The 26,724-nt window shown below is 42.4% G+C and overlaps 1 protein-coding gene across 4 annotated transcripts in view; it reads right to left on the minus strand.

The window, feature by feature from the left end:
* The window catches only part of SNX7 (sorting nexin 7), a 128,871-nt gene that overhangs the window by 73,566 nt on the left and 28,581 nt on the right, over positions 1 to 26,724 (minus strand). For 3 of the 4 annotated variants that reach the window (XM_033916880.1, XM_033916881.1, XM_033916883.1), the window contains exons 2-3: positions 14,658 to 14,840; positions 12,602 to 12,712 (exon numbers count right to left, since the gene is read on the minus strand). In XM_033916880.1, the coding sequence (XP_033772771.1) occupies positions 12,602 to 12,712; positions 14,658 to 14,840 (294 nt within the window). Of the gene's footprint in view, positions 1 to 12,601; positions 12,713 to 14,657; positions 14,841 to 22,843; positions 23,009 to 26,724 lie in introns of all 4 variants that reach the window. The other variant, XM_033916882.1, reaches the window with a different exon arrangement.

Below are 26,724 nucleotides of genomic sequence, written 5' to 3' on the forward strand. Positions count from 1 at the left end.
TTCTCTTCTCAAGGGAGAACAGTCCTAGTTTCTTGAGTCGTTCCTCATATTCCAAGTTCTCCATACCTCTTATTAACTTCGTTGCTCGTCTCTGCACCCTCTCTAACAGTTTTATATCCTTCTTTAGGTTGGGAGACCAATGTTGGACACAGTATTCCAAGTGTGGTCTGACCATTGCTCTATAAAGCGGTATTATGACTTTCTCCGATCTACTCGTGATTCCTTTCTTTATCATGCCTAACATTCTGTTTGCTTTCTTTGCCGCTGCCGCGCATTGTGCCGACGGCTTCAGGGTCCTATCTATCAGTACACCCAGGTCCTTTTCGAAAGAAAAGCCTCAGACAAACGGAGAGGTGTACCCACACTCTTCCACCAAAGCATCATAGGTAAAAAAACTTTCACACAAGTTTAAAGTTAGCAGGTGGGAGCAAAAAATAGCCGAGAATGATTAATGGTAAAAACCACTGAACACAAACAGGCCAGGCCGACGATCGTTTCGTGGCCGGTAACCACCGCTTCCAGGCTATCAGTACGCAGATCCTAACTGCTGCAGCAAAGATCGTCGGCCTGGCCTGTTTGTGTTCAGTGGTTTTTACCATTAATCATTCTCAGCTATTTTTTGCTCTCATCTACTAACTTTAAACTTGTGCGAAAGTTTTTTGCCTATGATGCTTTGGTGGAAGAGTGTGGGTAATAATAAGAAATAAGCTAGCTTTCTTGGCTTGTGTGGTGCTTTTGTTTTGGAGTGATATTTTTGAATCTTTGTACTATACCTCCCTCCATTCCTCCCTGTTTTTTGTGTCTGATACGGAGTTACATTTCTACTTAAAACCAAACATATTTACTACATTTTTTTGTTATCTAAAATTGTATCATTTACATAAATCACTGTTAAATCATCATTCTTACAACTGGAATCAATTAAAAAGCTCATACCTATACTTGCAATAAAAGCATAAGACAAATCTGTATCTGCAAATACTCAATATCACAAGCTTCAATAATATACTGTGATTTTTTTTTTTGCAATTTCTGTTTTTTGTGGTTACACCCCTGATGAAAACATCTCAAAACGAGACGGTGTCAGATTTTTTATTTATTTTAACCAATAAAGTGGCCTTTTAACTTAAGCATGTTAAGTAGTTAATGCACAAATTTGTGTGCACTAACTTCTATTGGACAAGCACATTAACTGCTTCCTGGTGGTTTAGTGATAGCACACACAAATTTCACATGCTAAGTGCATTTTGTGTTAGAGGGCGGAAACTAGGCAGGGCCTGGGCAGAGAATAGGCATTGAACGCATATTGTAATTAGTGCTGGGTACCTTCCACAGAAATTGGAATTAATTAAAATTTATATGCCTATATTTAGGTGCAGGATCTGCATATGGTTGCAAAAAAAGGGCCACAGACATGAGAGGGTCATGGAAGGATCAGGGGCATTGCTTCAATTTATGTGCAGTTATAGAATAAAGGGGATCCACAGCTAAGTTAGGCATGATTTTAAAGCAGTGTTCTTCAACCACCAGTCCATGGACCAGTGCCGGTCCACAGGGCCGGTATGTGCATCAGGCCCAAAACTGTGTTCTTCAACTGCCGGTCCACGGTGCGATTGATGCATTGTTAATAAGATTATATTGTGTGTATATATGAAAAATGAATGGAAAAAATAGTAGGACTGTGGGAGCAGGGTCTGGGGTAGAGATAGGCAGGGTCTGGCCCATGACTTAACCCAGTGTTCTTCAACCGCCGGTCTGCAGACCGATGCCGGTCCACAAAATACTTTTATTTCTGCAGGTCCATAGGTGTAAAAAGGTTGAAGAACACTGTTTTAAAGTGTTCAAGGCTAGTGCAGATGAGGACAGAGCTTGCAAGAATGGGGCAGGGACATAGCTCATGGGGACAAGACAGGAAGAGAGAGATACTGTGGGGACAGGGAAAATTTGTCCCCGTGTCATTTTCTATTGAGGATTTACACCAAGTTAAGGGTGGTTCTCGGCACCAAGTACTATTCTATAAACACCACCTATCTCTGAACGCCATTTATGGAATAGTGCTAAGCACTATTTTTCATCAGCACCAAAATTTTAAGGTGCTTTTATAGAATCTAATCCAAAGTGCTTAACCATGAGAACAGAATAGAGTACCAGCCGAACAGTAAGAGCAGCACACTGAGAACCAAGGGAGTCTGGTTCAAATACTTGTGATATTGGGCAAGTCACTTAACCCATCATTGCCCCAAGGTACAAACTCAAGATTGTGGGCCTTCCAAGGACAGAAATATACCTACTATACCTGAATAGCTTCAACAGCTTTCAGGTTTGCAGGTGGTATATAAAAGTAAATAAAATAAATTTAATATTGCTATTCTTCTCTACAGGTTTGTAGGATCACTGATATCTACGTACTACCTTTTTCATCTTGTGGCACACCGATAAAGCACCATCAATTTTTTTAAGGAAGAGGAAAAGTGTCATGGTGTAGGTAGGGGGCTGAAGGAGCAAGTGGGGGATGTCGATGACCACTGGAGTCAGTCGAAGAGTATGTATGTGCGACAAGGAGGATAGGAGAATGCTGGGGGCTGTGTTCCCGGAAGTAGGGATTGCTGCAGAAAACTGAAGGGAGTACTACAAGATAAGGAGTCACTGGAGCTAGCTGGGAAACTGTGCCACAGAGTTAAGGGGGTTACTTCAACAAAAGTGGAGCAGGAGTTGCTGGAGCAAGCCAGGGGGTTGTGCCACAAGGATGGGGAGTCTGAAGAACGCTGAATATGTGGGTGTTATACCTCAGCATATTACTGATATGTCTCCTCAAGTCTGCTTATCTGACCTTCGTATCATGAGCGTTACCTTGATCTCAAAGGGGCAGTAAAGTTTGCTCATTTGAGAACCTGACTTCCTTTGCAGGCAAGCTGCTCAAATAACTAAAGACTATATCAAAAGGAAGGGGACAGTGACAAGTATCTGCTAACTTGACCTTTTTGACCTAGGAATTGCCCAAACACCCTCAAAGGGACAGTAAACATCCTAACCTCCTTGATCTTCAAAGGGACAGTGAAATCAGTCTCATGGGAAAACAATCTCTGCAAACACCTCATTCATAACCTCAAAAGGACAGTAATGCCAGATGGGACCTGAATGTTGACAAAACCACATCAAAGGGAGAGTGAAACCCTGCAAACACTTCCTTCTGACATCCTGACCTGGGTGTTGTCAAAACACAGAGCAAAAGAGCAGGACTAATTGTAACAGCAGGACCAGCTGTTTATGCTTTTACTATGAACTCCACAGTGTGCATCCTATATAAGACCGGGATTCTGACCCTGACAGTAGAATCCATGACGTTTGGCCACGTCTCACGGGACAGTCCTTTGGTCTACCCATCTATCTATTGCAGGGATTCCCAATGGTGAGGATGGTCTGGGGTCAAGGTGATGATAATTTATATTTAATTCTTATATGTGTATAATAAAGTGTTATTGTTTATGCTTTATATTGTCTGTGTGCTTTTCTGAGTGTCACTGATCATCCCACTTGTCAGAAATTAGTGGCGGAACAGTGGGTGTAGGGGAAAATGCAGATTAAGGTACTGTATGTGTGTGAGGAGGAAAGCGCAGAGAACAAAGGTGAGGTGGGAGTTATGTGTTGGGGAAAAACGATGGAGAGGTGAGGAAGAAGAAGAGACTGGGAGTGTGTGCTGGTGGCAGAGAAATGGGGATATGTGCATGGGGGGGGGAAATCTTGGGGACATGCCTGATTGGGGGGTTTTGCTGTAAGTTGCAGGGAAACCGGAGGGGTAGAGGGAGCTGCATTTGGAAAAAAGTGTTGAGGAGGGTGGATCCCTGAAAGGGTGTGAGTGTTATCAGGTCTTATGGGGGGATTCTGTAAGAAATACAGATTTAAAATACTGTGCACTAAATTCCTCCCAACAAAAGTTCAACCAGTTTGGGGCAAGGAAAAAGCAGAGTTGGAGTTGAAGCACAGACTATTTAACCATGACAAACTGGATAGTAACACATTAGTCATGGGTAAATCATCTTAATGAACTTCTCCACTCCACTGCTTCTTTCCCATATACAGTTTCAATTAGGCCTTGATCCTAAAGATTCTGATAAAACTGACTTTCAGAAATAGTTTGTTTTTGAGTAGCATCTCTCTCCAGCTCCTCACCTGCCTGCTGGATCCTCCAAAAGCCTGCAGCAGGTCGTGGAAGATACAGCACCGAAAGCTGGCTCTCTGGCCAGCAGAGCCTTTCCTATGCCACATCCCGCCACTCTCATGCTACTTCCAGCGGGCAGGATGCAGCAAAGGCCCTGCCGGCTAGAGAGGTAGCTTTCAGTGCCGTCTCTGCCACAACCTGCTGCAGGCTTTGAATGACCCTACTCAAAAACTCCCACGACATGTGTTGCAGCACAGTGGTTGAAAATTGCTGACATTAGGCCTGGCTTTCAAATCCTATCTTAGCAACAATACCTTCAATATTTTTATTAATTTGGTTAGTTTTATATTAGAGAATAGCATGGGGACAAATTTTTCCCCATCCCCACGGGAACTCATTGTCCTGTCCTGTCTCCATGAGTTCTTTTCCTGTCCCTGCCCCATTCCTGCAAGTTCCGTCCTCATCTGCACAAGCCTAAAACAGTGTCTGAGGCTTCTGCAGTTAAGACAGAGCTTACAGGAATGGGGCAGGGACAGCGACAAAACTCATGGGGACGGGACAGGGAAAAACTTGTCCCCATGTCATTCTCTATTTTATATCCGTCCTCCGCAAAAAGCTCAGAACGGGTAACGAGGAATGGGCAGGAGTGTGTGTGTGTGTGGGGAGGCCTTGCTTGGTGGCTGGAAACAGTAGGCATCTCTTCTGCTGCTGGAGGGGGGGGGAGTAGGTGTCGGGGGGATTGCTTGACGGCGGCAAAATTTTTTGACAGATCTGAGCTGCCAAGCCTTATTTTCCTGTCATTGCCTGAGCCAATCAGCACTCAAACACTTATCAGAAAGTAAGGCTACAGCATACATAAAGCATAGACAAACAAATTATAATTGACCTTTGTACAGTAATGTTAGATATACAGAGTCAAGTTCAGAATACAATTTGGTCTTTAATTTAACATACAGTTATTTCCATCTTCAGTTAACAACCAGAGTGATTTGTTATTGATATATGCTATCAAAAAGCAGGGGGGAGTGGGGGTTGTTTGTTTTTTTAAACAATGGGGGTAATATGGCAGTAATATGAGTACATATGGTTACAGCAGTGGGCTGTGAACTGCCCAATTGCTCTTTATCATCTTGGGCAAGTTAATTGACCTTCCACTGCATCAAGTATAAAATTTAGATTGCTAGACCTCCAGGAACAAAGAAATGCTCACTTGCCTTGAACTGCTAATGGAAAACTGTACTAACGCCAAATCCCTCTTATACTGTGATGGCGTTTATATCCGTGACACAAAAGCCTCCAGTGAAAACAGCAGGAAGTTAGGAAACTGGAAGGCATCCCAAAGATCTCCCAGGGAAGCAGCAGCAAAATCCAAAAAGGACAAATTTTATGTTTCTTTGAAAATCTAAAGAACCCTTAGAGGTTGCATCCAATGGAAAGGAGAGCCAGCACTTTAGATCATGCCTTCAAAATATTATATAATGGAGTAGGAAAAGGACTTTTCTGCAGGAGCCAAGATAAGCCCCTTCCCTTATTCAAAAGTACTCTGAAATCCTACCCTTTTGAGATAGCCTTCAACTCATAACCCTACTCCCCTTTGTCTTCTGATCACCACCCTAGCCAGCAATTTAACCATCCCCTCTAACTGTAACCCCCTACCCTGGCATCCTGTTTGTCTGTCTTGATTTTTTAGAATGTAAGCTCACTCGAGCAGGGACTATCTCCTTTGTGACTTTGTACAATGCTCTAGAAATAATTTATAGTAGTAGTAATAGCAAGATAAAACTAAACTAAACCTCAGCTTTCTATACCGGGTCTTCAGCCAGAAAGGAGCTCGACTCGGTTAACAGTAACTAAAAAAAAAATACTTTAAAAAGTAACAATCAGACAATATTATTATGACTAGCTTCCAAAGTGTTTGGCAAATAAAATAGTTTTTAAAAATTTACGAAAAAGTTGAAAAGGACCAGGACCCCTTAAAATAAGAGGAAGTTCGTTCCATAGTTGAGAAAATTTGAAAACCAAGGATTGACTGAAATTCTTGACTCCTGTCTGGTGCTTTGCCTTTTCCAAATACAGGAAGATACATTTGAGAACTGTATGAATTTTGCTGGATTTGGGAGATTTGAGAGTTCCATAAAGCACAGGTCAAGAATTCTTACTCTATCAGCATGGAGCCCTAGCTTGGAGAATGACGAGAAAAGCCAAGCCGCTCAAAGGATACTAAGCTTAGGACTAGTCTCTGTCCAGCTCAGTGAAGGGCTACAGGATTATACATAAGGCGAGAGTCAGGCTTTTGCTTATTTTTCTTAATTAGGAAGGATTTAATTTTGTTTGAGTACCTCTCCTTCTTAAAGCAGTCAGCATAGCTGGGTTTAAAAAAGGCTTGGACGAGTTCCCAGGGGAAAGGTTTACAAACCATCATTCACAAGGGAGACCCGAGGAAAACCACTGCTTATCCATGGGGGTAGAAAGCATAAAATGCAACCTGGACTGGTCATTGTTGGGAGCAGGATACTGAACATTATGAACCTTTGGTCTGACCCAGTATGTTCTAATAAATTTTGCATAAGCCATGGAACCAGCTGAATTGTTTGTTCCATCTATTAAAGAGCTGGACTTTCACCCTGCATGTGGTGCAGCAGAGAAGCAAAATTCTAATGCATTCAGGCATGTATTTCTTTAAAATGCGATAAAAATCAGTTCTTATTAAAAAATAAATGCAATTTATGACACTGTGTATGTTAAAATTAGCAAATATAAATCTTGTACTTTCAAATAAAATGAATTGTTCTGCAACACTAGTTTAATAATACAGCCAATAAAATATAAATTTTTGCTAGAACTTCAATAACATTAATCAAAACAGAACAAACAGAATTTTTTAAGCTACTGAATGACACTGAAACTTAGAGCTCCTTTTACAAACCCACGCTAGGGCCTTAACGCGTGGAATAGCGCGCGCTAAATTGCCGCGTGCGCTAGCCACTACCGCCTCCTTTTGAGCAGGCGGTAGATTTTCGGCTAGCGTACGCTAATCCGGTGCGTGCGTTAAAAATGCTAGCGCACCTTTGTAAAAGGAGCCCTTAAAGTATGTTTGCACAACAGCAGAAAATATCCACCAAGTCTAACAGGCTAAAATATCCTCTTTATACCTAGCCTCTTGTCTTTTAATTTCTCTCCCTCTCTTTTCTATAGCCCCCACATGAACTGCTGCAGTCCTGTGATTGCTCCCCAGTCCCATTTCTTACCAGGGGCATTGTTGCTGAGACTATTTGCTGGCCAGTACTGGCTTTTCTTATCCCCAGAGTTCTACTGTTGTGACTCACCCAACAACTCCTTCCTATCTCTGCATGTCTTTACTCACGTGTGAACTGGTGCTTGTCTCAGAGTGCATATTGTTCTCCCACATCTCTCAGGGGCAGATTCTCAAAAATAAAATCTTAACATGCTCACTAAACCAGTTCCAGCTGGTTTAGTATACATGTATTTTAGCGGCAGATTATTAAAACGGTTTACCATGGTCTTTTATGAGTTTTCTAGCAGTCTCAAGATATAGCCATGCAAATGTAGTACAACGAGTTCATTAATATTAAAATGAGTACTCGAGCGATTCTCTATAATCGCTGAGTGATTCTCTAATCTTGTTGTGCCACATTTGCGACCAAAATTTGCCCACAGATCTGAGCTGTCATAGCCTTACTTACTGATCAGTGTCTGAGCACTGATTGGCTCAAGCACTGACAGAGAAGGCTTGACAGCTCAGACCTGTCATTAAATTTTGCCGTCGTTAAGCAACACCCCCCCCCATGGCAGTGGGAGAGATGCCCACTCCCTCCTGCCACCAAGCAACAACTCCCCTCCCCCCCAGCAGCGGGAGAGATGCCCACTCCCTCCTGCTGACAAGCAATGCCCCCCCGGCAGCGGGAAAGATGCCTACTTCCTCCCGCCGCTAAGCAATGCCCCCCCTACCTGATACTCCTTTGGCAGCAGGAGAGATGCCGACTCCCTCCTGCCACCGCACAACACCCCCATCACCCCCCGGTGACTCTGAAGACACCCTGCTCCCTTACCTTGTTTATGACTGGCTGAAGGGATGCCTTGCCTCTTCAAAATGGTGGGCCTTCCACTCCCCGGTGCATCCTGAGATATGCCAGGGAAGGGCCTAAGGCTCTGATTGGCCTTAAGCTTCCTCATGTAGGAAGTTTTGTTTAAAAATTAGGAATCTCCCCTTTAGGTACCAGTAGATTCAAAGAGCTTGGGTACAACAAACACAGCAGAGGTCTTCGACAATTTCTCAGCCCAAGCAACAGCAGTCATCTTGACTTCCTCCTAAACAGCTTAGCTGGTGTTTCTCAACGCCAGACTCTAACATCATCAGATTGGCGAGTTCTTCAAGTAGCGAGTCAAGGCTACACCCTCCATTTTAACAAAATACCCCAGAACCATCCTCCAAGAGAGTCTCGTTTCAACTTCCATCAAAGAGATCTACTTCACAAAGAGCTCTCAGCCATCTTCCAGCTCAATGCCATAGAGAAGGTTCTGCTGCAGGAGAAGGGCAGGGGATTCTTCTCAAGGTACGCCCTTCTCCCCCCAAAAACTGGAGGTATTCATCCAATTTTAGACCTATTACCTACGTAGTCCCATTTGCCTGTCTCCATCTCAGACAACCTCAATGGGCTTAATCACTCCAGTGATCACGGTCAACCGGTCTTCTATCCTGGTGAAGGAAATGTTCCAAATGATATCTCTGGGAACCCTATTACCTCTTCTAGACAACAACCACAGACAGTGCTTTCTATATCTCAAGGAAGCTTACACTCATATTTCCATCCTCCCAGCTCACAGAAGATTTCTTCACTTTTGTATGGGAATATGACACTTCCAATACAAGGTCCTTGCCCTTTGATAGTGGCAATCCTTCAAACTTACAGTTACCACCTGTTCCCTTACTTAGATGACTGATTAATCAAAGCCTCTACACCTCAACATGCTTTGAATGCAACAATTCAACTTCTAAAACTCCCCAGATTTGCAATCAATTATCAAAAATCCCATCTGGAACCACTCAATTTTTATATATGTTACGACTTCTCGGTCACATGGCCTCCACAATCTATGTAGTCCCATTTACCTGTCTCCATCTCAGACAACCTCAATGGGCCTTATCACCCCAGTGATCACAGGCAACTGGTCTTCAGTGTCTGACAGTGATCTCACAACACAAAAGAGTCACTCCGTTGGTAGATGACTCCAGCCAATCTAACCAGAGGTCTCCTATTTCAAGTAACACCACACGAAAAGATTTTGACAACAGATGCTTCCATGCTTGGGTTGGGATCTTAACTTGACGTTCTCCACATCCAGGTTTCTGAAGCCCTACAGAGAAATATCTTCATATCCTTGAGCTATGAGCAATATGCTCGCGTTCAAAAATGTTTCTATAAACTCAAGATGATTTGTTCAATCTCTTCGGTTTTGGAACCTGCATTCCTCAATATTTTGATCCATTCTTTGGTTATCTCTCATTTGGATTATTGTAATTCCCTCTACTCTGGAATTACTCAGAAAGAGATCTGAAGGCTACAAATCATTCAAAATATGGCAATAAAACTCATCTACAATATAAAAAAAATTTGATCATGTGACTCCTTTGTTGAAAAAAGCTCACTGGCTAGCAATTTCCCACCGTTTTACCTTTAAAAATCTGTTCATTCTCCCACCTTCATTGATAAACTAATCATACCATATTCTACTTCTAGATCACTCCACTCCACTAATCAATGCCTCCTTACTTTTCCCTCTCTGCATGCCATTGTTTACGATACCACTCATAAATCCATTTTTGCTGCTGTTTCTCCAACACTATGGAATGCTCTGCCTATTCACCTCAGACAGTAAGATTATTTTTCAAAATTTAGAGTGGAATTATAAACTTTTCAATTTAAAGATGTTTACAGTTGTTAGGACTCAGCAGGACTTTGATTTGCAGTATTCTAACACCGCCCCCCCACCTCCTTCTGTTCTTTTCCCTTTCCCAGCTTTGCTTTCCATAGATTGTATTTCTCCCCCTCTTTCCCTTGTTTCTGTAAAAAATCCTTCTGTGTATATAATAAGTTTCACTTGTACTGTTACATTATTTTTAAACATTTTATTGCACACCGCCTAGATCTTTTTATATAGGCAGTCTATCAAAACCTAATAAACTTGAAACTTCCAGGAGCACCTCCTCAATCATGTAGTACTAGTTTGTACAAGCAACCAAGTAGCCATGTACTACATAAACAAACAGTAAGGTACAGGATCTGAATGTCTATCAAGAAGCCATTCAGATCTGGTTTGAGTGATTGCTTGCAACAGAATGTCTTGGCCAACAAATTGAGAAGGATTCTACAGCTGCACGAGTGGTCTCTCAATTTCAACTCAACTCAAACTCCATCTTTTCTGCTTCAGACTACATGCTCTCAATCGTCTGGAGTCGGACAATTTCCTACTTGACTGGAAAGACAAGTTCCACTATGCATTCCCTCCAGTTCCTCTACTCAAGAAAACATTACTCAGTCTATTTCAGAAACCATCCACCATGATCCTCATAGCACCTCGGTGGCCACGTTAACCTTGGTTTCCTCTCCTCTTAAAAGTGACCAAGAGGTAGTCAATCACTCTGCAAATCTTTTCGACTTTGCTAACACAGAACAAGGGATCCTTCTACATCCCAACCTACATTTGCTGGCTCTCACAGCATGGTATCTTTCTCCCAGTGAGTAAATACCTTTCGCTGTCTGCACCAATGTCGGTTATTATTGAGGCTTTCAAGAAACCCTTCACTCAGTGCTGCTATTGCCTCAAGTGGACTCATTTCTCAATTTGGTATATTGACAACTTTCTAGACCTAATTACCTGTCCTCTTGCATCCATCCTGGATTATCTCCTACATCTCTTCAACTCTGGCCTAAAGACTAATTCAATCACAATTCTCCTCAGTGCAATTAATCGTTATCATGCACTACTGGACAAACATCCATTAGTGGTACATCCTCTGGTATTCATGAAAGGCCTTAGTCATACCATTTCCCCTCTTCCAATGCCTTGAGATCTTAATGTGGTGCTTTCCTCTCTCAAGAAGCCTCCATTTGAACTACTGTCGACTTTATCCCTCAAGCATCTTACTTGGAAAGTAGTATTCCTCATTGACCTCACATTTGCAATGCAAGTTAGTGAACTTCAAGCACTAGTAGCAGACCCACCTTATACTATTTTCTATCATAATAAGGTGGTTCTCCAATCTCATCTAAAAGTTGTTTCTGAATTTCATCTAAATCAGACTATAAATCTTCCAGTATGTTTTACAGAACCACATTTTCACCCTGCTGAAGAAGTTCTTCATACCTTGGAATACAAATGTGTTCTGTCTCGTTATTGGGATAAAACCAAGCCTCACAGATCTTACACTCAACGGTTCCTGTCTTTTGATCCAAACAGATTAGGAGCCCCTGTTTCTAGAAGAACTATCTCCACAAGGCTTGTGGACTGTATCTTTTTCTGTTATACTCAGACTGGACTGACCATAGAGGGTCGTGTTACTGCACAGAACATGCAAGCAATGGAAACTTCAGTAGCCCATCTAAGCTCCACTCCTGTTGAGGACATCTGTAAAGCAGTCACATGGTCATCAGTTCATACATTCACAACTCACTACTGTTTAGAGAATCTATCCAGATGAGATAGTCAGTTCGGCTACACAGTTCTCCAAAATTTATTCTCCAATCAGAAGCCAATTATTCCCTCCAACCCTTTTCATAAAAGCTAGAGAGTCCCCACATGTGAGAATATGCTGCCTGCTTGTCCTGGGCTAAAGCACAGTTAGTAACAAGTGATCACTGAAAAGTTCTCAGCCCAACCAACAAAGTTGGGGCAGTCTCCATTGAGGGCTATACACTTAGTTGAGCGATTTTCCACATTTTTTTTCTGTAGTTTTCCTACGGAACGAAAAAAGTAGAAAATCACTGGACTAAGTTTATAGCCATTGATGGAGACTGCCCCAACTTTGTTGGTTGGGCTGAAAACTTTTCAGCGGCCCCTTATATCTGTAACAGGTGGTATCCAAGGACAGGAGGCAGATATTCTCACAACCCACCCACCTCCCTTTCTTGGATTCTTAGCTTCCTTACTGAACTGATGAGTGGTACAGACGATCTTTTTATTTCTTAAATGATAGTTCACTTTGGACTATCTGTGCAGAGTTCTGTGGATAACATCACTCACATGTGAGAATATCTGCCTGCTGTCCTTGCATAACACCTGCTATAGGTAAATAACTGTGCTTTGTTATCTATGGATATGGTAATTCCACATTTCTATGAAATAAACATTTTAACAGCACAATGGTCAATGGTTTTCAAAAATATCATCCATTTGTAAAATTTAGAAAGTGGATAGACATACAGGAATAATTAAGGTGGGATGAGCTTCTTCAAGTCTGCTCTTTAACCAAATGAAATCTTGGTAACGTCGTCGAACTTCATATTCACTTGAGTCAAATTCACCACGTGATGTCTGAAAATTTTAATATGAAATAAAAGATTAAATAGTTTTCTTAATGCCATATAGTAACCATAAGAGAAAATAAGCTTCCAAAAATATATCCTGAATTGGATTAGACAGATAGATATTTATGACCCAGGGTCTATGGTTTTGCTGAGAATATAAAACAAAAACAAAGAGAACTGCAGAGACACGTACAATGATGCAGGCTAAATTTATTTGTATAAAATAATTGTGTGCGGTTAATAATACCACCTTAAAAACAAACCTAGGGACCCAACACAGTCTGTGTTTCGGTTAACACACCTTCATCAGTTGTCCCAGGTCAATAAGGGATCAAATAAAACCGCAAAGAGAACTTTACAGGCTACGGCCTTGTGTTTCCAATCTCCACGGACTGTTCTTGTTTTTTTTGTTACTTTATCAGGCTACGAGTTATTTTTACAGTTTCTTGTTTGCGGTTTTATTTGATCTCTTATTGACCTGGGACCCATGATGAAGACGTGTTAACCGAAACACGGACCTTGTTGGGTCCCTAGGTTTGTTTTTAAGGTGGTAATATTAACCGCACACAATTATTTTATACAAATAAATTTAGCCTGCATCATTGTACGTGTCTCTGCAGTTCTCTTTGTTTTGCATCCTTCATTGCAGATTTTGTTGGTTTTCCCCTTTGTTTGTTTTTGCTGAGAATATAAACATAATTATCTCGTATCTCTCCTAAAGTGTAATGAGAATTGCCACGAGGTACGTTACCCCAACCATAAGGGCAGGTTTCTCTTTTCCCAGATTTTTGTATTTAATCTTCCTTTCTATACTTACTCTTTTCCAAAATATTCTCTTTCCTATTTCTCCATTCCACCTCACATCAATCTTTTCCTCTTTTGCCCCTCGTTTTTAAATCTTTCTCCTTTCATGTCCTTTTACCTACTTTAATAATTTATAGCTCTATAAATTAAACAAAACTATTTAGAACATAATAGGTATTCAATATACGTAGATAAAAAGGGAACATGGATTTAGAAAACTATCATATCCAAATGTCAATAAAATGTACTAGTCTTATTTAGTAACCAGTCCAAAACTGAACCTTATTCCAAAAATGGGTGCTTATTTTATGTCTAGTCTATAAAGGAATGTAGACAGCTCCTTTCCATTATAGAATACTAGTGTGACTAGGTATATATGTGCATATGCATTGATGTTCAAGAATTTAAGTCATTCATAGAACTGGTGTAAATGTTAATGTCTAGATTTGGTAGATACATGCATTACACACACAACTGTGCATCCAACTCATGCTCTATCTATAAAGTTCACACTATTCAAGATATGTACATACTTACAGAACAGTGGGTAGCCAGATTTTCATTTACAACTGTATGTCTTCACTATTCTATGTCTAGAATAGTGGCATTAACACATATACTTGACTCCTAAATCTACAGGATTACCTCTATTGTGCTATTATAATTACATAATAGTCATACTGGGTCAGACTAATGGTCCATCATCCTATTTCCACAGTGAACAATCCAGGTCACAAGAACCTGGCAAAAACCCAAATAGTAGCAACATTCCATGCAACCAAACCCAGGGCAAGCAGTGGGTTCCCCAATATCTGTCCTGCATTACAACAATAAACCGAAAATAATAAGATATCCAAATGCAGTTACTAAATGTTTTGATGAACTTTATAATTATGATTTAAGTGAACACAACAACATTTTTTACTGCTCCTTTTGGATTCAGGGAAATGGGCCATGGAGTCAAAAAACGCCCCTGTTTTCTACAATCTGCAAAGGGCACCCACCCTTCCATTTGTCTTTTGCCACTTTCACACTGCCATAGGCCAGAAGGTACAGGAAAAGAGACAAATGCTCAAAATTACAAAAATAAAACAAACAAGAAATCCTGCTACTGATAGTTTAAAAATAAAATTAAAACCAATACTTGCTTTTGTAGCAACTCTATAAGTAATGAATGTCTCAATGGCAGTGATGTGGCTTTCAGGATCATCCACAGTGATAAAGAGGTCCTTTACATCAGGCTCTTCTTCAAACTTGTACTGATTTATCATCGATGAAGGAGACATCACCATCGTAGAACTGAGTGAATCTGCATCCGTTAATGTGGTATCCTATAAATATATAAATGTTCAAATTGGCTTATTAATGTTTTCAATTTACTTATAGGCCTGAAATAAAATAGGTGGCAATTCTTCCATGATTTGGGTGTGTGATTTGTCTCCCTCTCTCCTGGGTCATGGCAGAGGCTTATTTCCAGCCTGAGCCATACAAGTCTAACAGCACCATAGAAATGTTTACTAGTAGTAATGCCTGGGACCACGTCTTGGGTTGATATTAGGCAATTTGGCACCTCTGATTCTGAAAGAAATTTTTAACAAAAAATAGAAAGCAACAAAGGTAAGTCTAGTTTTTATTTTGCATGATATACATTCCTCAAACCCATGTGTGCAAATGGTCTGGGGTGTTTTTGGCATGGGCTGGAACTGAGGGAGTCGATGCGAGCACCGGTGCCGCATGCAGTTTAAAGGTCACCGAGCTCCCTCTGCAAAAAACCTCCTTAAGTTGGCCCTGGAAGGACTGCACTAGTACCGTTGGTTCAACGGCCGGTACCACTGGTGATGCAGGGTGTCAAAGGGTGGGTGACCTCGATGAGAAAGCACACCCTGAAGGAGACACAGCCTGCACAGATGGAGATCGATGATGGCGTTGACACATGGCATGCATCGAGGGACTCAATTATTAAGATGCCTGCGACGCTGGTTGTGAAGAGGACGCCTTCTTAGCAGGTTTACCCAATGCAGGAACAGCGTCCGACATCGATTCCAGTACCGTCGATACCGATGGCATCGATTTGTCACCAGAGGCCATGGTCGATTCAAAAAACTTCTCTTGCTGGATGCATTGAACCTTAAGAGAGCGTTTTTGCGGATACAAGTGCCTGCCCAATGTTCCGGTCCCAAACACTGTATACATCAGCTGTGCAGGTCAGTGATGGATGGGCCACTGGCAACGGGTGCAGTTTTTGAACCCGCTAGAAGGCATCAACATGAGAGGAAAAATCTTGGTGGTAAGGTAAAAAAACTCAATGTTTGCACCACAAGATGGAAAACAACGAGAGAAAAAAAAAAAAGAGAGAAAAGGCCCGAAGGCCTGACTGAGGAAAAAATAAGAGGTTCATTTTTTTTTTTAAAGAAAACAACCGAAGTAGAGATACTGGAAAACACAAGAAAACAAAAGAAAGACGAGCTGAAAGGCAAAAAATAGAAGTGACTGGGAAGGCAGCTCAATTAGACAAAGTCCAAAAAACAACATCTTTGCTCCGTGGAAAACAAAGAACTGAGGAACTGCGAGCTGATATCGGGCGAGAAGGCACTTGTGTGTGTGCGGTACATCACGAAGATTATTAACAAGTTAAAGTGACAGTACACTTTTAGCACTGTCTGTACCAAGCTCCGTGAATGACATCACCCACATGTAAGAATATGTTGCCTGCTTGTCCAAGGATAAATCTTTATACACAGTACACAATATACACACACACACACAGTTGCCAAGTTACTCAGTTCTAATCTGCAGACTTTTGGCCAATCCTAGTTTTGAACTTACATCCCAAAGCAGTGCAGCCTGATCCTGCTCTCTGAAATCGGTGCTAGAAGTTCCATAAAGCATCAGGATGGTGTGGTCAGAAATTGAGGATCATCCCCAAATCTCCAGCCTGGAGCTGGGTAACTGCATGTATAGAAGTATGAATGTGAGCATTTATCTTGCTCTTCAGAATATTGGTTTAATACTATTTTGTTGGTATTCTCCAATTGTTAAGCTACCAAAGTATGTTTCTTTTTAAACTAGCATGGAATACATGTACATTAAACATGGTAATATACATACTGAGATCAAAGAGTAGTACAGTTATTAATATATTTTAACATAATGGACATAGAAACATAGAAAGATGACGGCAGAAAAGGGCCACAGCCCATCAAGTCTGCCCACTCTATTGACCCACCCCATTAAGTCTGAGTGCTAGTGACCTGGTTCCTTAACTCGACCTTCGAAGGGATCCCACGTGGGTGTCCCATTTATTCTTAAAGTCGAGCACGCTGGTGGCCTTGATCACCTGCACCGGAAGTTTGTTCCAGTGATCTACCACCTTTTCTGTGAAGAAATACTTCCTGGTGTCACCACTAAATTTCCCTTCTCTGAGTTTGAGCGGGTGCCCCCTTGTGACCGAGGGTCCCTTGGGAAAGAATATATCCACTAGGACAGAACTAGGATGAATCTCATAAATGGGACAGCACTAGGATGAATCTCATAAATGTACAATATAAGAGCAATGCAAAATGTTGGGGCTAAATCCAACCTATTGAAATGCAAATCACAAATATGTTTCCATTTCACAGCTGTATAATTATCTGCCAAGAATACACTGCACATAGGATGTGATTTTCTCACACAAATGAATAAAGCTGTGCATAACATAACAAGGGGGCAGCATTTGAGATCTCCTTTACAAAATAAGATGAAACCGTTGCTTCGATTCAGCAAATGACTCTTGTTTCTTTCCCTTCAGTAATTCAATAACGTGCACTCGCATCTATTTTCATCCTACCAATGTGTGCAAAAAAACAGCAAAGCAAAAACTTGCCAAGTATTCACACAGTCAGGGATCTGGCCTTGTTTTCCCATGTATGTGGATGGCAGAATAAATCAGAGAAAATTAAACAGCATAAGCACAAACAGCAGAGGAAATCTGAACATTTTGTTCACATATGACAAACCCCCCCCCAAGCAAACCAAAAACAGACTACCAGAAAAGGATGTGCATGCATTTTGCTGCACTTTCCACTTATTATTTCTCAATCTGTGTGCATTTAACTTCTAATGAATGCCAATTATGAGGTGTTAATAGCCAATTATCAGCACGTATCGATTTGTACACAGAACGTAAGGCGCCATATACAGAATTTGGGGGCAAGTACACACACCTTTAAAACAGAAAGTTGCCCTTCCAAATTTTTATATCCTTTATATGTTATTTGTAACCCCACTTTTGATACCTCTTTGCTCAGCGGGTCACATATAGAACATAAGATTTGCTGCTGCTGGGTTAGACCAGTGGTCCATCGTGCCCAGCAGTCCACTCACGCGGTGGCCCTTAGGTCAAAGACCAGTGCCCCTATTTGAGTCTAGCCTAACCTGCGTATGTTCTATTCCAGCAGGAACTAATCAGACCTTTTCTTGAATCCCTGAATGGTGTTTTCCCCTATAACAGCCTCTGGAAGAGTGTTCCAGATTTCTACCACTCTCTGGATAAAGAAGAACTTCCTTACGTTTGTACAGAATCTATTCCTTTTTAACTTTAGGGAGTGCCCTCTCATTCTCTTCACCTTGGAGAGGGTGAACAACCTATCTTTCTCTACTAAGTCAATTCCCTTCAATATCTTGAATGTTTCGATCATGTCCCCTCTCAGTCTCTTCTTCTCAAGGGAGAAGAGGCCCAGTTTCTCTAGCCTCTCATTGTACGGCAACTCCTCTAGCCCCTTAACCATTTTTGTCGCTCTTCTCTGGACCCTTTCGAGTAGTACTATGTCCTTCTTCATGCACGGCGATCAGTGTTGGATGCAGTATTCCAGGTGAGGGCATATCATGGTCTGGTACAACAGCATGATAACCTTTTCAGATCTGTTTGTGATCCCCTTCTTAATCATTCCTAGCATTCTGTTTGCCCTCTTCGCCGCTGTCGCGAATTGCACGGGCGCTTTCATTGACTTGTCTACAAGTACTCCCAAGTCTCATTCCTGGGGGCTCTCTCCCGAGTATAGCACCGGACATCCTGTATTCGTGCATATGATTTTTGTTACTGACATGCATCACCTTGCACTTATCCACACTGAACCTCATTTGCCATTTGGCGGTCCATTCCTCGAGTGTGTTTATGTCCCGTTGTAGGTCTTCCCAATCCTTCTGTGTCCTCACTACTCTGAATAGCTTTGTATCGTCCGCGAATTTAATCACCTCACTCGCCGTGTCAATTTCTAGGTCATTTATAAATATGTTGAAGAGCACAGGCCCGAGCACCAAACCCACTCGTGACACTTTTCCAGTCCGAGTATTGTCCATTTACCCCCACTCTCTGTTTCCTATCTGCCAACCAGTACATCACCCTCAATTCCATGGCTTGTAGTTTTTCGAAATAGACGTTCATGCGGGACCTTGTTGAACACCTTCTAAAAATCTAGATATACACTTGGGTGGAGGTAGGGGAAAGTAATCACTGTTTTATGGTTAGGGCTTCTGGATCCCATGTATTTTTCACTTATCAATCGAAGGAGCCCAAGAGGAATTACAGGTAGCAACAATTTATTTTTTTCATCTGCTGATATTTGTAGCCAACAATTATGAATACTGCTGTATAGCTGCAAGCAGTCAGCACTGCCTGAAGCTCAGAGCTCCCCTTGGACTCAGTGGTTTGCTGAAATAAAAATCACTGAAAGCCAGAAGTTCTAGTTATAGTGCTCAATTACTGTACTTCTGAGGAAAATCTGTACCAAAAGTTAGCATTTTTGAGTACCGTATTTTTCGCTCCATAAGATGCACTTTTTTTTACCCAAAAGCGGGTGGAAATCTTGGTGCAAGATACAAATTTTGTTACCCCCATACCATTGTAAAACCCACCCACCGTCACACCATCTTTTTAAACTCGCCCACTGCACCACCATTTTAAACCTGCCCACTGCCGCCACCGCAGCACCACCTTTTTTTTAACCCCCCCCCCCCCCCGGCCCATAGTTGTACCTTTTTAATCTGGTGGTCGAGCGTATTTCCTTCTCTCATCCTATTTCCCGGCCAGCGGCACACAGGTCAGGAGCGCAGATGACAGGAGCAAGCTTTACACTCTCCTGCTCGGCCCCGCGCTACTTTCCTAATGGCTGCTGTAGGTTCTCATGGGACTCACGAGAACCTATAGCAGCCATTCGGAAAGTAGCGCGGAGCCGAGTGAAAGAGTGTAAAGCTTGCTCTTGACATCTGTGCTCCTGATCTGTGCGCCGCTGGCCAGGAAATGAGGAGTCCAGCAGAGCGAAGGCTGTGAGCACCATCCAGCAGCCCCGTGTATAGATTGGCTTGCTTTGTGAGGTAGGTGCCAGGGGAGAGAGGGAGGGAGGGAAGCCAGTTGGAGCTGCTGGGCCCATGAGTAACAGGGTTGGGCTGGAGCCGATGGGCCCACGAGCAGGGTGGGCAGGATTTTAAAAGGTATGGGGGGGACTGGCTGGGGGTGGGCTGCCACTACATGTGCCTACTATTAGACATGCCCACCACTAGATTTGCTCTGTACCCTGCCCCAGCCTACCACTAGACCACCAGAGGGGGGACAGGGTTCAGGGTACACCATTTGGTTCAGAATTTTTTTCTTGGTTTTTCCTTCTATAGAGGTGGGTGCGTCTTATGGTCAGGTGCGTCTTATAGAGCGAAAAATATGGTAAGTACTTTTCTATCTATAATTTTAAATGGATTACTATTTAGATCATAGGTTCCCAACCTTTTTTTTGAATCAGAGCCAACTTTTTCAGTGAATTTGATAGCGCCCCCTTGGGTAAATTATATTGTACATACTTCCCTTCAGCGTCTGCTTCCCTCTCTCTCCCCTTCTCTTCAGCATCTGTTACCCTTCCCCCTCTCCCTCCACTTCCCTTCAGCGCCACTCAACCTCTTCCTCTCATCGGGCCACCTTCCTCCCTTCCCCTCACCTTCGCAGCCGCTCTTCATAGTTTTCACTTTCTGATGTGTCCATATGCGGCAACGTTCTCACCAAGTCCTGTGCAACTGCCCTACAGCTTCTCTTCTGACGCACTTCCTGTTTCCGCCTGGGCGAGTTGCATCAGAGGAGAAGCTTTGGGGCAGTGGATTCGCCAATTGCTTAAAGGGGCGGTGGTTGGTCCTCAATGCCCCCTCAATATGACTTGGAAACAAATGCCCCCCCTTAGACTTCTTAGGTGGTAGCGCCCCCGTTGGGAACCACTGGTTTAGATGGTAGCCTTGTATTAACAGATAGAATATGCAGAATTTGGTAGAATTTTGGTAGAATTCTTTTTTTTTTACAAAGGAGCCACCCTTGTATATATATATTTCATACTTTGCTGTTTTAAAAAAATGCACTGACTTTGAAGAGACTGTTACATAAACCAGTGAAACAAACTTCCTACTTTAAAGTATTTTGAGTGACTTTTTTTAAAAGAAAGAATGTAGAAAATGAAAAAAGTGTGAAGACTTTTACTAATGAATTACATATTATCTGCATAAGTGGCACTACACTCGCTCTTTTTGTTCTTCTAGTGACCATACTTTGAATATATCACATGATGCCACTTGGCTGCAAAAGTGTATCTAAACTGTTCCAAATAGAACTTAATAAAAAAAATGCATACACAGGGAAAAAAGCTTTGGTATTCATCACAGGCCTAATTATATACAAATGTCAAACCATGAAAATATTAAAACCTCTGGAGAGAGTTATGTTTCAGTGTAGTGTAAAAGCAATACTCTTCATTAAATATGAATGAAAAAGAAGTCATTTAGATGCCCTTATTGAGACATACAGTTCTATAGAACATTTTATACTGCATTTTAGAGGATGATATTTTTGCTCAGCATATCAACATGTTTAACGTCATAACATGGATAAAACAGTGTGAGGGGCCATCAGTTTTGGTGCGATTGATATTGCCAAAGAGAAGCAAAGGCAATGGAAACCAAACACTTCTTATAAGGCACCCTGTAGCAATAATATCATACACTCCAACTACTACCTGATACCTCTTTTTTTGTTTATTGAAAATTATATTACGCAGCACAATTATTCTAAGGTAACAACTGCTAAAATTATATTATAAAAGCATAGGAGGCTTTTCCAATAGGGCATTGCTTTTTTTTTTAACTGCAATTTAGAAAGCAGTTTATATCATACATCAGCAAAAATAACAATTTATAATAAGCTAACAATAATAAAATACATCTACCAATATTGAATGATTATGATCATTACAATATACAATGGAACCTCGGTTTGCGAGTGTTTTGCAAGATGAGCAAAACACTCAGCAAACTTTTGACTCACAAACCGAGCACTGCCCCGATAAATGAGCACTTACAGCCCAGGAAGCGCCGCTTCGGGGGATTCCTCTTCCATCTTCTGGCCAGCCTTCCATGTCGGGTGGCTTCCGCAGGTTGGAGGACCTCTGTCTGGGCGCCGTCCTGCCTGTGCATTGCGTGTGATGCGCACAGCGTCAGTCATCGGCGTTGTGCGTGTCGTGCAGCGCTTGGCTGTGTGGGCTCGGGTGGGGACTCTCCAGCATGCGAGGGCATCTGACGTGGAGGGCTGGCCAGCGGATGGAGGAGGCATCCCTCTGAAGCAGCACTGTGGGGTTCTCCGGCGGCTGGCGGACATTAGAGGCATCCCCTCCAAAGCGGCACTGTGGGGTTCTTCTTCGGATGACGGACGGAGGAGGCAGACGGAGGAGACAGTGCTGCAGAACCCGACAGATACAGACCCCGGGTTCTGCAACAAATCGTTGCTGTTGCCACTATTTTCTATGGGGAACTTTGCTTTGATAAATGAGCATTTTGGATTACGAGCATGCTCCTGGAACGGATTATGCTCGTAATCCAAGGTACCACTGTATATGAATGATTCTAAACTAAAATAACCTATATTTAACTTTTAGGGATCCTTTTACAAAGGTGCACTAGCGGTTTTATAATTTTTTGGCTAGCGCGCTATAGTGTGCGCTAAAAATGCTAGCGCACCTTAGTAAAAGGAGCCCTTAAAGTTGGGTGCAAAAGTTTAAGAACCCCTCACCAAACTGCATGTTTCAGTGGAAGCAAACATAACCTATACATCAGTAGAGGGCTGCAGTGTGAATATTAGAAAGCTCTGCGAGCCACCAAAAGATTTCAAGCTTACATATCCTACTAATTATGTAAACCATCTTGACTTGCTTATTCAGACTAATACTAATAAATACTAATAAATATAATACTAATATAATACTAATAAAAACTAATATTGATTCTACAACACTTCAAGGATATATTTTAAAAGGGAACATTAGGTACTTACCTTGGTAATCTTCTTTCTAGTAGATAGGAACATCAGTTTTGACCAACAGGTTTTAGCCCTCCTTGACTGCGAAGTGTGTAGTGAGCCTCATTTACATGTTCTTCTGCTCCGCCTCCCCTCATGCTGCATCTCCTCAGTCTGCATCAAAGCCGCTACTCAGCCTTACTGTGTATACAAGAGAGAGAGGGCATGGGGATACTCCCTGGCATAACACAAGTCTGTTCTGCTCAATAAAGACACTATGAAATATAAAAACACATAACTCATTGTAACACATAACTAAGTGGAAATGAACCGGCCACCTGCATCAACAGTTCTAGAATTTAATACTTATAATTTTTTATTGTATAGTAATTAAATCTCTTCGCCTACCCAACTGTGCTAGGCAGTGGAGGTAAACAAGACGTCTGACCATAAAGGCACATTTGAGACAGAAAGCAGGCTAACCGACTGACAGGGCGGGCATTAAGACTGACGTTCCTATCTACTAGAAAGAAGTTTATCAAGGTTAAGTACCTAATCTTTCATTCTAGTGCAATAGGATCATCCGTCTTGACCAATGGGATGTACCAGAGCAGTCCCTAGATCTTAGGGTACACCAGGTAAGCCTGCTGACAGTACAACGGAACCAAATTCAGAATTAATTCTGGCTGAAATATACACTCTATAAAATTTGGTGAAAGTATGAAGACTGGACTACGTGGACACCCTACAAATTTCTTTAGGTGACACTGATCTTGCCTCCGCCTAGGACAACACAATGCCCCATGCAGAGTCTTGGTTCAAGACCACAGGAGATTGTTTTCTGCTCCTGATATAAGCTGAAGATATTGCCATTTGAATCCATCTGAAAATAGATGCCTTTGAGATCTTTTTCCTCTGTTATAATTACATTGCATCGTAGTGTAAGAGTGTAATATTCCTACTAGTTTTGTTTACCATAACCCACATATATGAAGGAAATGGCCATTTTAATCCATCTGGAAATTGAGGCCCTAGACGCCAGCCTCCTTTTCTTGGCATGACTGGTCAGAACAAAAAGGTGATCCGAAAGGTGAAATCTGGTAACTTCAAGGCACCAAAGAAGCATTTGCTTGACATACAGCAAATGTAACATTCTATCCTTTTTCTTAGACCCTGTAGGGCAGAAAGCAGGCAAATGGACTTCCTGATTGACATGAAAGGACAATACTACTTTTGGTAAAATGGACAGAAGTGTACATAAGGAGAGCCCTGATTCCATGAACCTAAGGAACGGCTGACGGAATCACCACCAGACTGTCTTCACTGTAAGATCCAAAAGGGAAGTCTTCTAATAAGGGCTCATACGGAGCAGTACTGAGACCTTGTAACACAATGTTAAGGTTCCAGGAAGAGAAAAGGAAACACACCAGAGGGTGCAACCGCAGAGCCCCTTTAATGAACCGGGCGACATCTGGGTGAGAGACTAAGGAGACTATTTCCCCTCAAGCATGGAAACATGAAAGGCTTGCTACCTGCACTTTCAGAGAACCTATCAACAACCCCATCTGACGTTCCTCCTGCAAAAAGTCCAGGTCTACCGAAATTGGAACTCGCCAGGTTTCTACATCCTTCACCGAACAGCAGCAATGAAAGAACTTCCAGGCCTTAGCATAGGCTGCCACTGTGGATAGCTTCTTAGCTCTGAGCAACATGGTAACGATCACAACCCTTACTTGTCAGGGCTTCCCACTCAAGAGCCATGCCGTATGTCCAAAGTGTTCTGGATTCTCAATAGCAACCAGTCCTTGAGTTAGAAGATCCACTTGGACTGGTCAGAGGCCTTCATCTCTCTGAAGATGAAATAGGTCTGCATACCATGGTCTGGCATGGATTGCCTGTGGAGAAAGAGCACATTCCCCATCTGCCGACTAAGAAAGTCAGCCTGCACATTTTCCACTCCTGCCACGTGTGTGGTCGAGAGAGCCTGCAAGTGAGCCTCTGCCCACCGGAAGAAAAGATGAGTTTCTAGGCGCAATAGGGTGCTTCTAGTGCCTCCTTGCCTGTTGACATATGCTACTGCTGTCGCATTGTCTGAGAAGACTGACTGCCTTGCCCTTCAGAGACTTTTCCAGTACCTGAAGCACTAGATGAATGGCTCTTAATTCCAGGAAATTTATGGACCACTTCTGCTGAGTCAGAGTCCAACTGGGAGTCCGTTGAAGTGACCACCCCAACCATAAAAGCTGGCATTGGGCATTAGTTATCTCCAAGGTGGAGATGCAAAAAGGCCACCACCACAGGCTGCTCTTTGCTGAAGGTAGCCAGGGGAGTGGCTGTTGTAGCGAGTCAGACAGAGGGGACCTGCAAGAGAGAAGAAAAAAGTCTTGGAAAGTTCTCATGTGCCCTCTGATCCAAGGAACCATCTCTATGGTTGCCACCATTGACCCTGGGACCTGCAGACAATGCTACGCCATGGAAGCCAGTTTCTGGAGTAGCTCCGAAATCTGCTGCTGGAGCTTCAGTTTGTGTGGGTCTGGAACACATACTAGGCCCAAGATCGTGCCGAACAAAAATCCCAGGTACTCCAGACGCTGAGTAAGTTCCAACTGACTCTTCTTGAAGTTGACTATTCAGCCCAAGTTGACTATTCAGCCCACCACCTCACCTTCTTCCTTGGATGGAGTTCTGATAAGTCAATCATCCAAATATGGGTACACCTGAATCCCAGCTTTGCAGAGGTGCGCTGCTACCACCACTATCACTTTGGTAAAGGTGTGAGGTGCCATGGGCAGGCCGAAATGGAGAGTGGAGAACTGATGATGCTAATCCAGTGCATGAAATTGCAAGTATTCCCGTGGGCCGGGAAAATATGAATGTGTAGATAGGTCTCCATCAGATTGAGGAAGGCAAGAAATTCCCCCAGTGCCACTGCTACTATGACTGACCGTGAAGAGCTGGCTAAACTAAAGGTGGACAAAGCAATGGGGCCAGATGGTGTACATCCAAGAGTAGTGAAAGAACTTAGGGAAGTTCTGGTGGTTCCACTGGCTGACTTTTTCAATGCTTCTCTAGAGTCGGGAGTGATACTTAAGTACTGGAGAAGGGTGGATGTGGTCTCTCTCTACAAAAGTGGAAGTAAGGAAGAGGTAGTAAACTACAGGCCGATAAGTCCGACTTCTGTGGTAAGTAAATTAATGGAAACACTTTTAAAACAGAGAAGAGTAACATTTCTGGAATCCAATGGATTACAGGATCGAGTCAACATGGATTCACTAGAGGCAAGTCTTGTCAGACAAATCTGATCAACTTCTTTGACTGGATAACCAGAGATTTGGATACAGGGAGTGCATTAAATGTGGTGTGTTTAGATTTTAATAAAGCCTTTGACAGTGTTCCACACAGGTATCTAATAAAGAAACTGAGTTCCCTCAATATGGGCCCCAAACTGACGGACTGGGTCATGAACTAGTTGAGTGGAAGGCAACAGAGGGTAGTGGTCAAGAGACATTGCTCAGAGGAAAGGGATGCTACCAGTGGCATATTTCAAGGTTTGGTTTTGGGTCTGCTCTTTTTAACATTATTGTAAGCAATATTGCTGAAGTGCTGTCGGGTAAGATATGCCTCTTTGCAGATGATATCAAAATCTGCAATAGAGTAAGCACATCAAATGGTGTGAACAACGTGAGGAAGGACTTAACGAAGCTTAAAGAATGGACTGAAATTTGGCAGCTAAGATTTAATGCTAAGAAATGCAAGGTCATGCATTTGGGCTGCAAAAATTCAAAGGAATGGTACAGTTTAGAGGGTGAAGAACTGGTGTGCATGAAAGAGGAACGGGACTTGAGTGTGATAGTATGTTATGATCTTAAAGTGGTCAAACAGGTTGTAAAGGTGACTATGAAAGCTAGAAGGATGCT

Source organism: Geotrypetes seraphini, chromosome 12, assembly GCF_902459505.1.
Source record: "Geotrypetes seraphini chromosome 12, aGeoSer1.1, whole genome shotgun sequence".
NCBI lineage: Eukaryota > Metazoa > Chordata > Amphibia > Gymnophiona > Dermophiidae > Geotrypetes > Geotrypetes seraphini.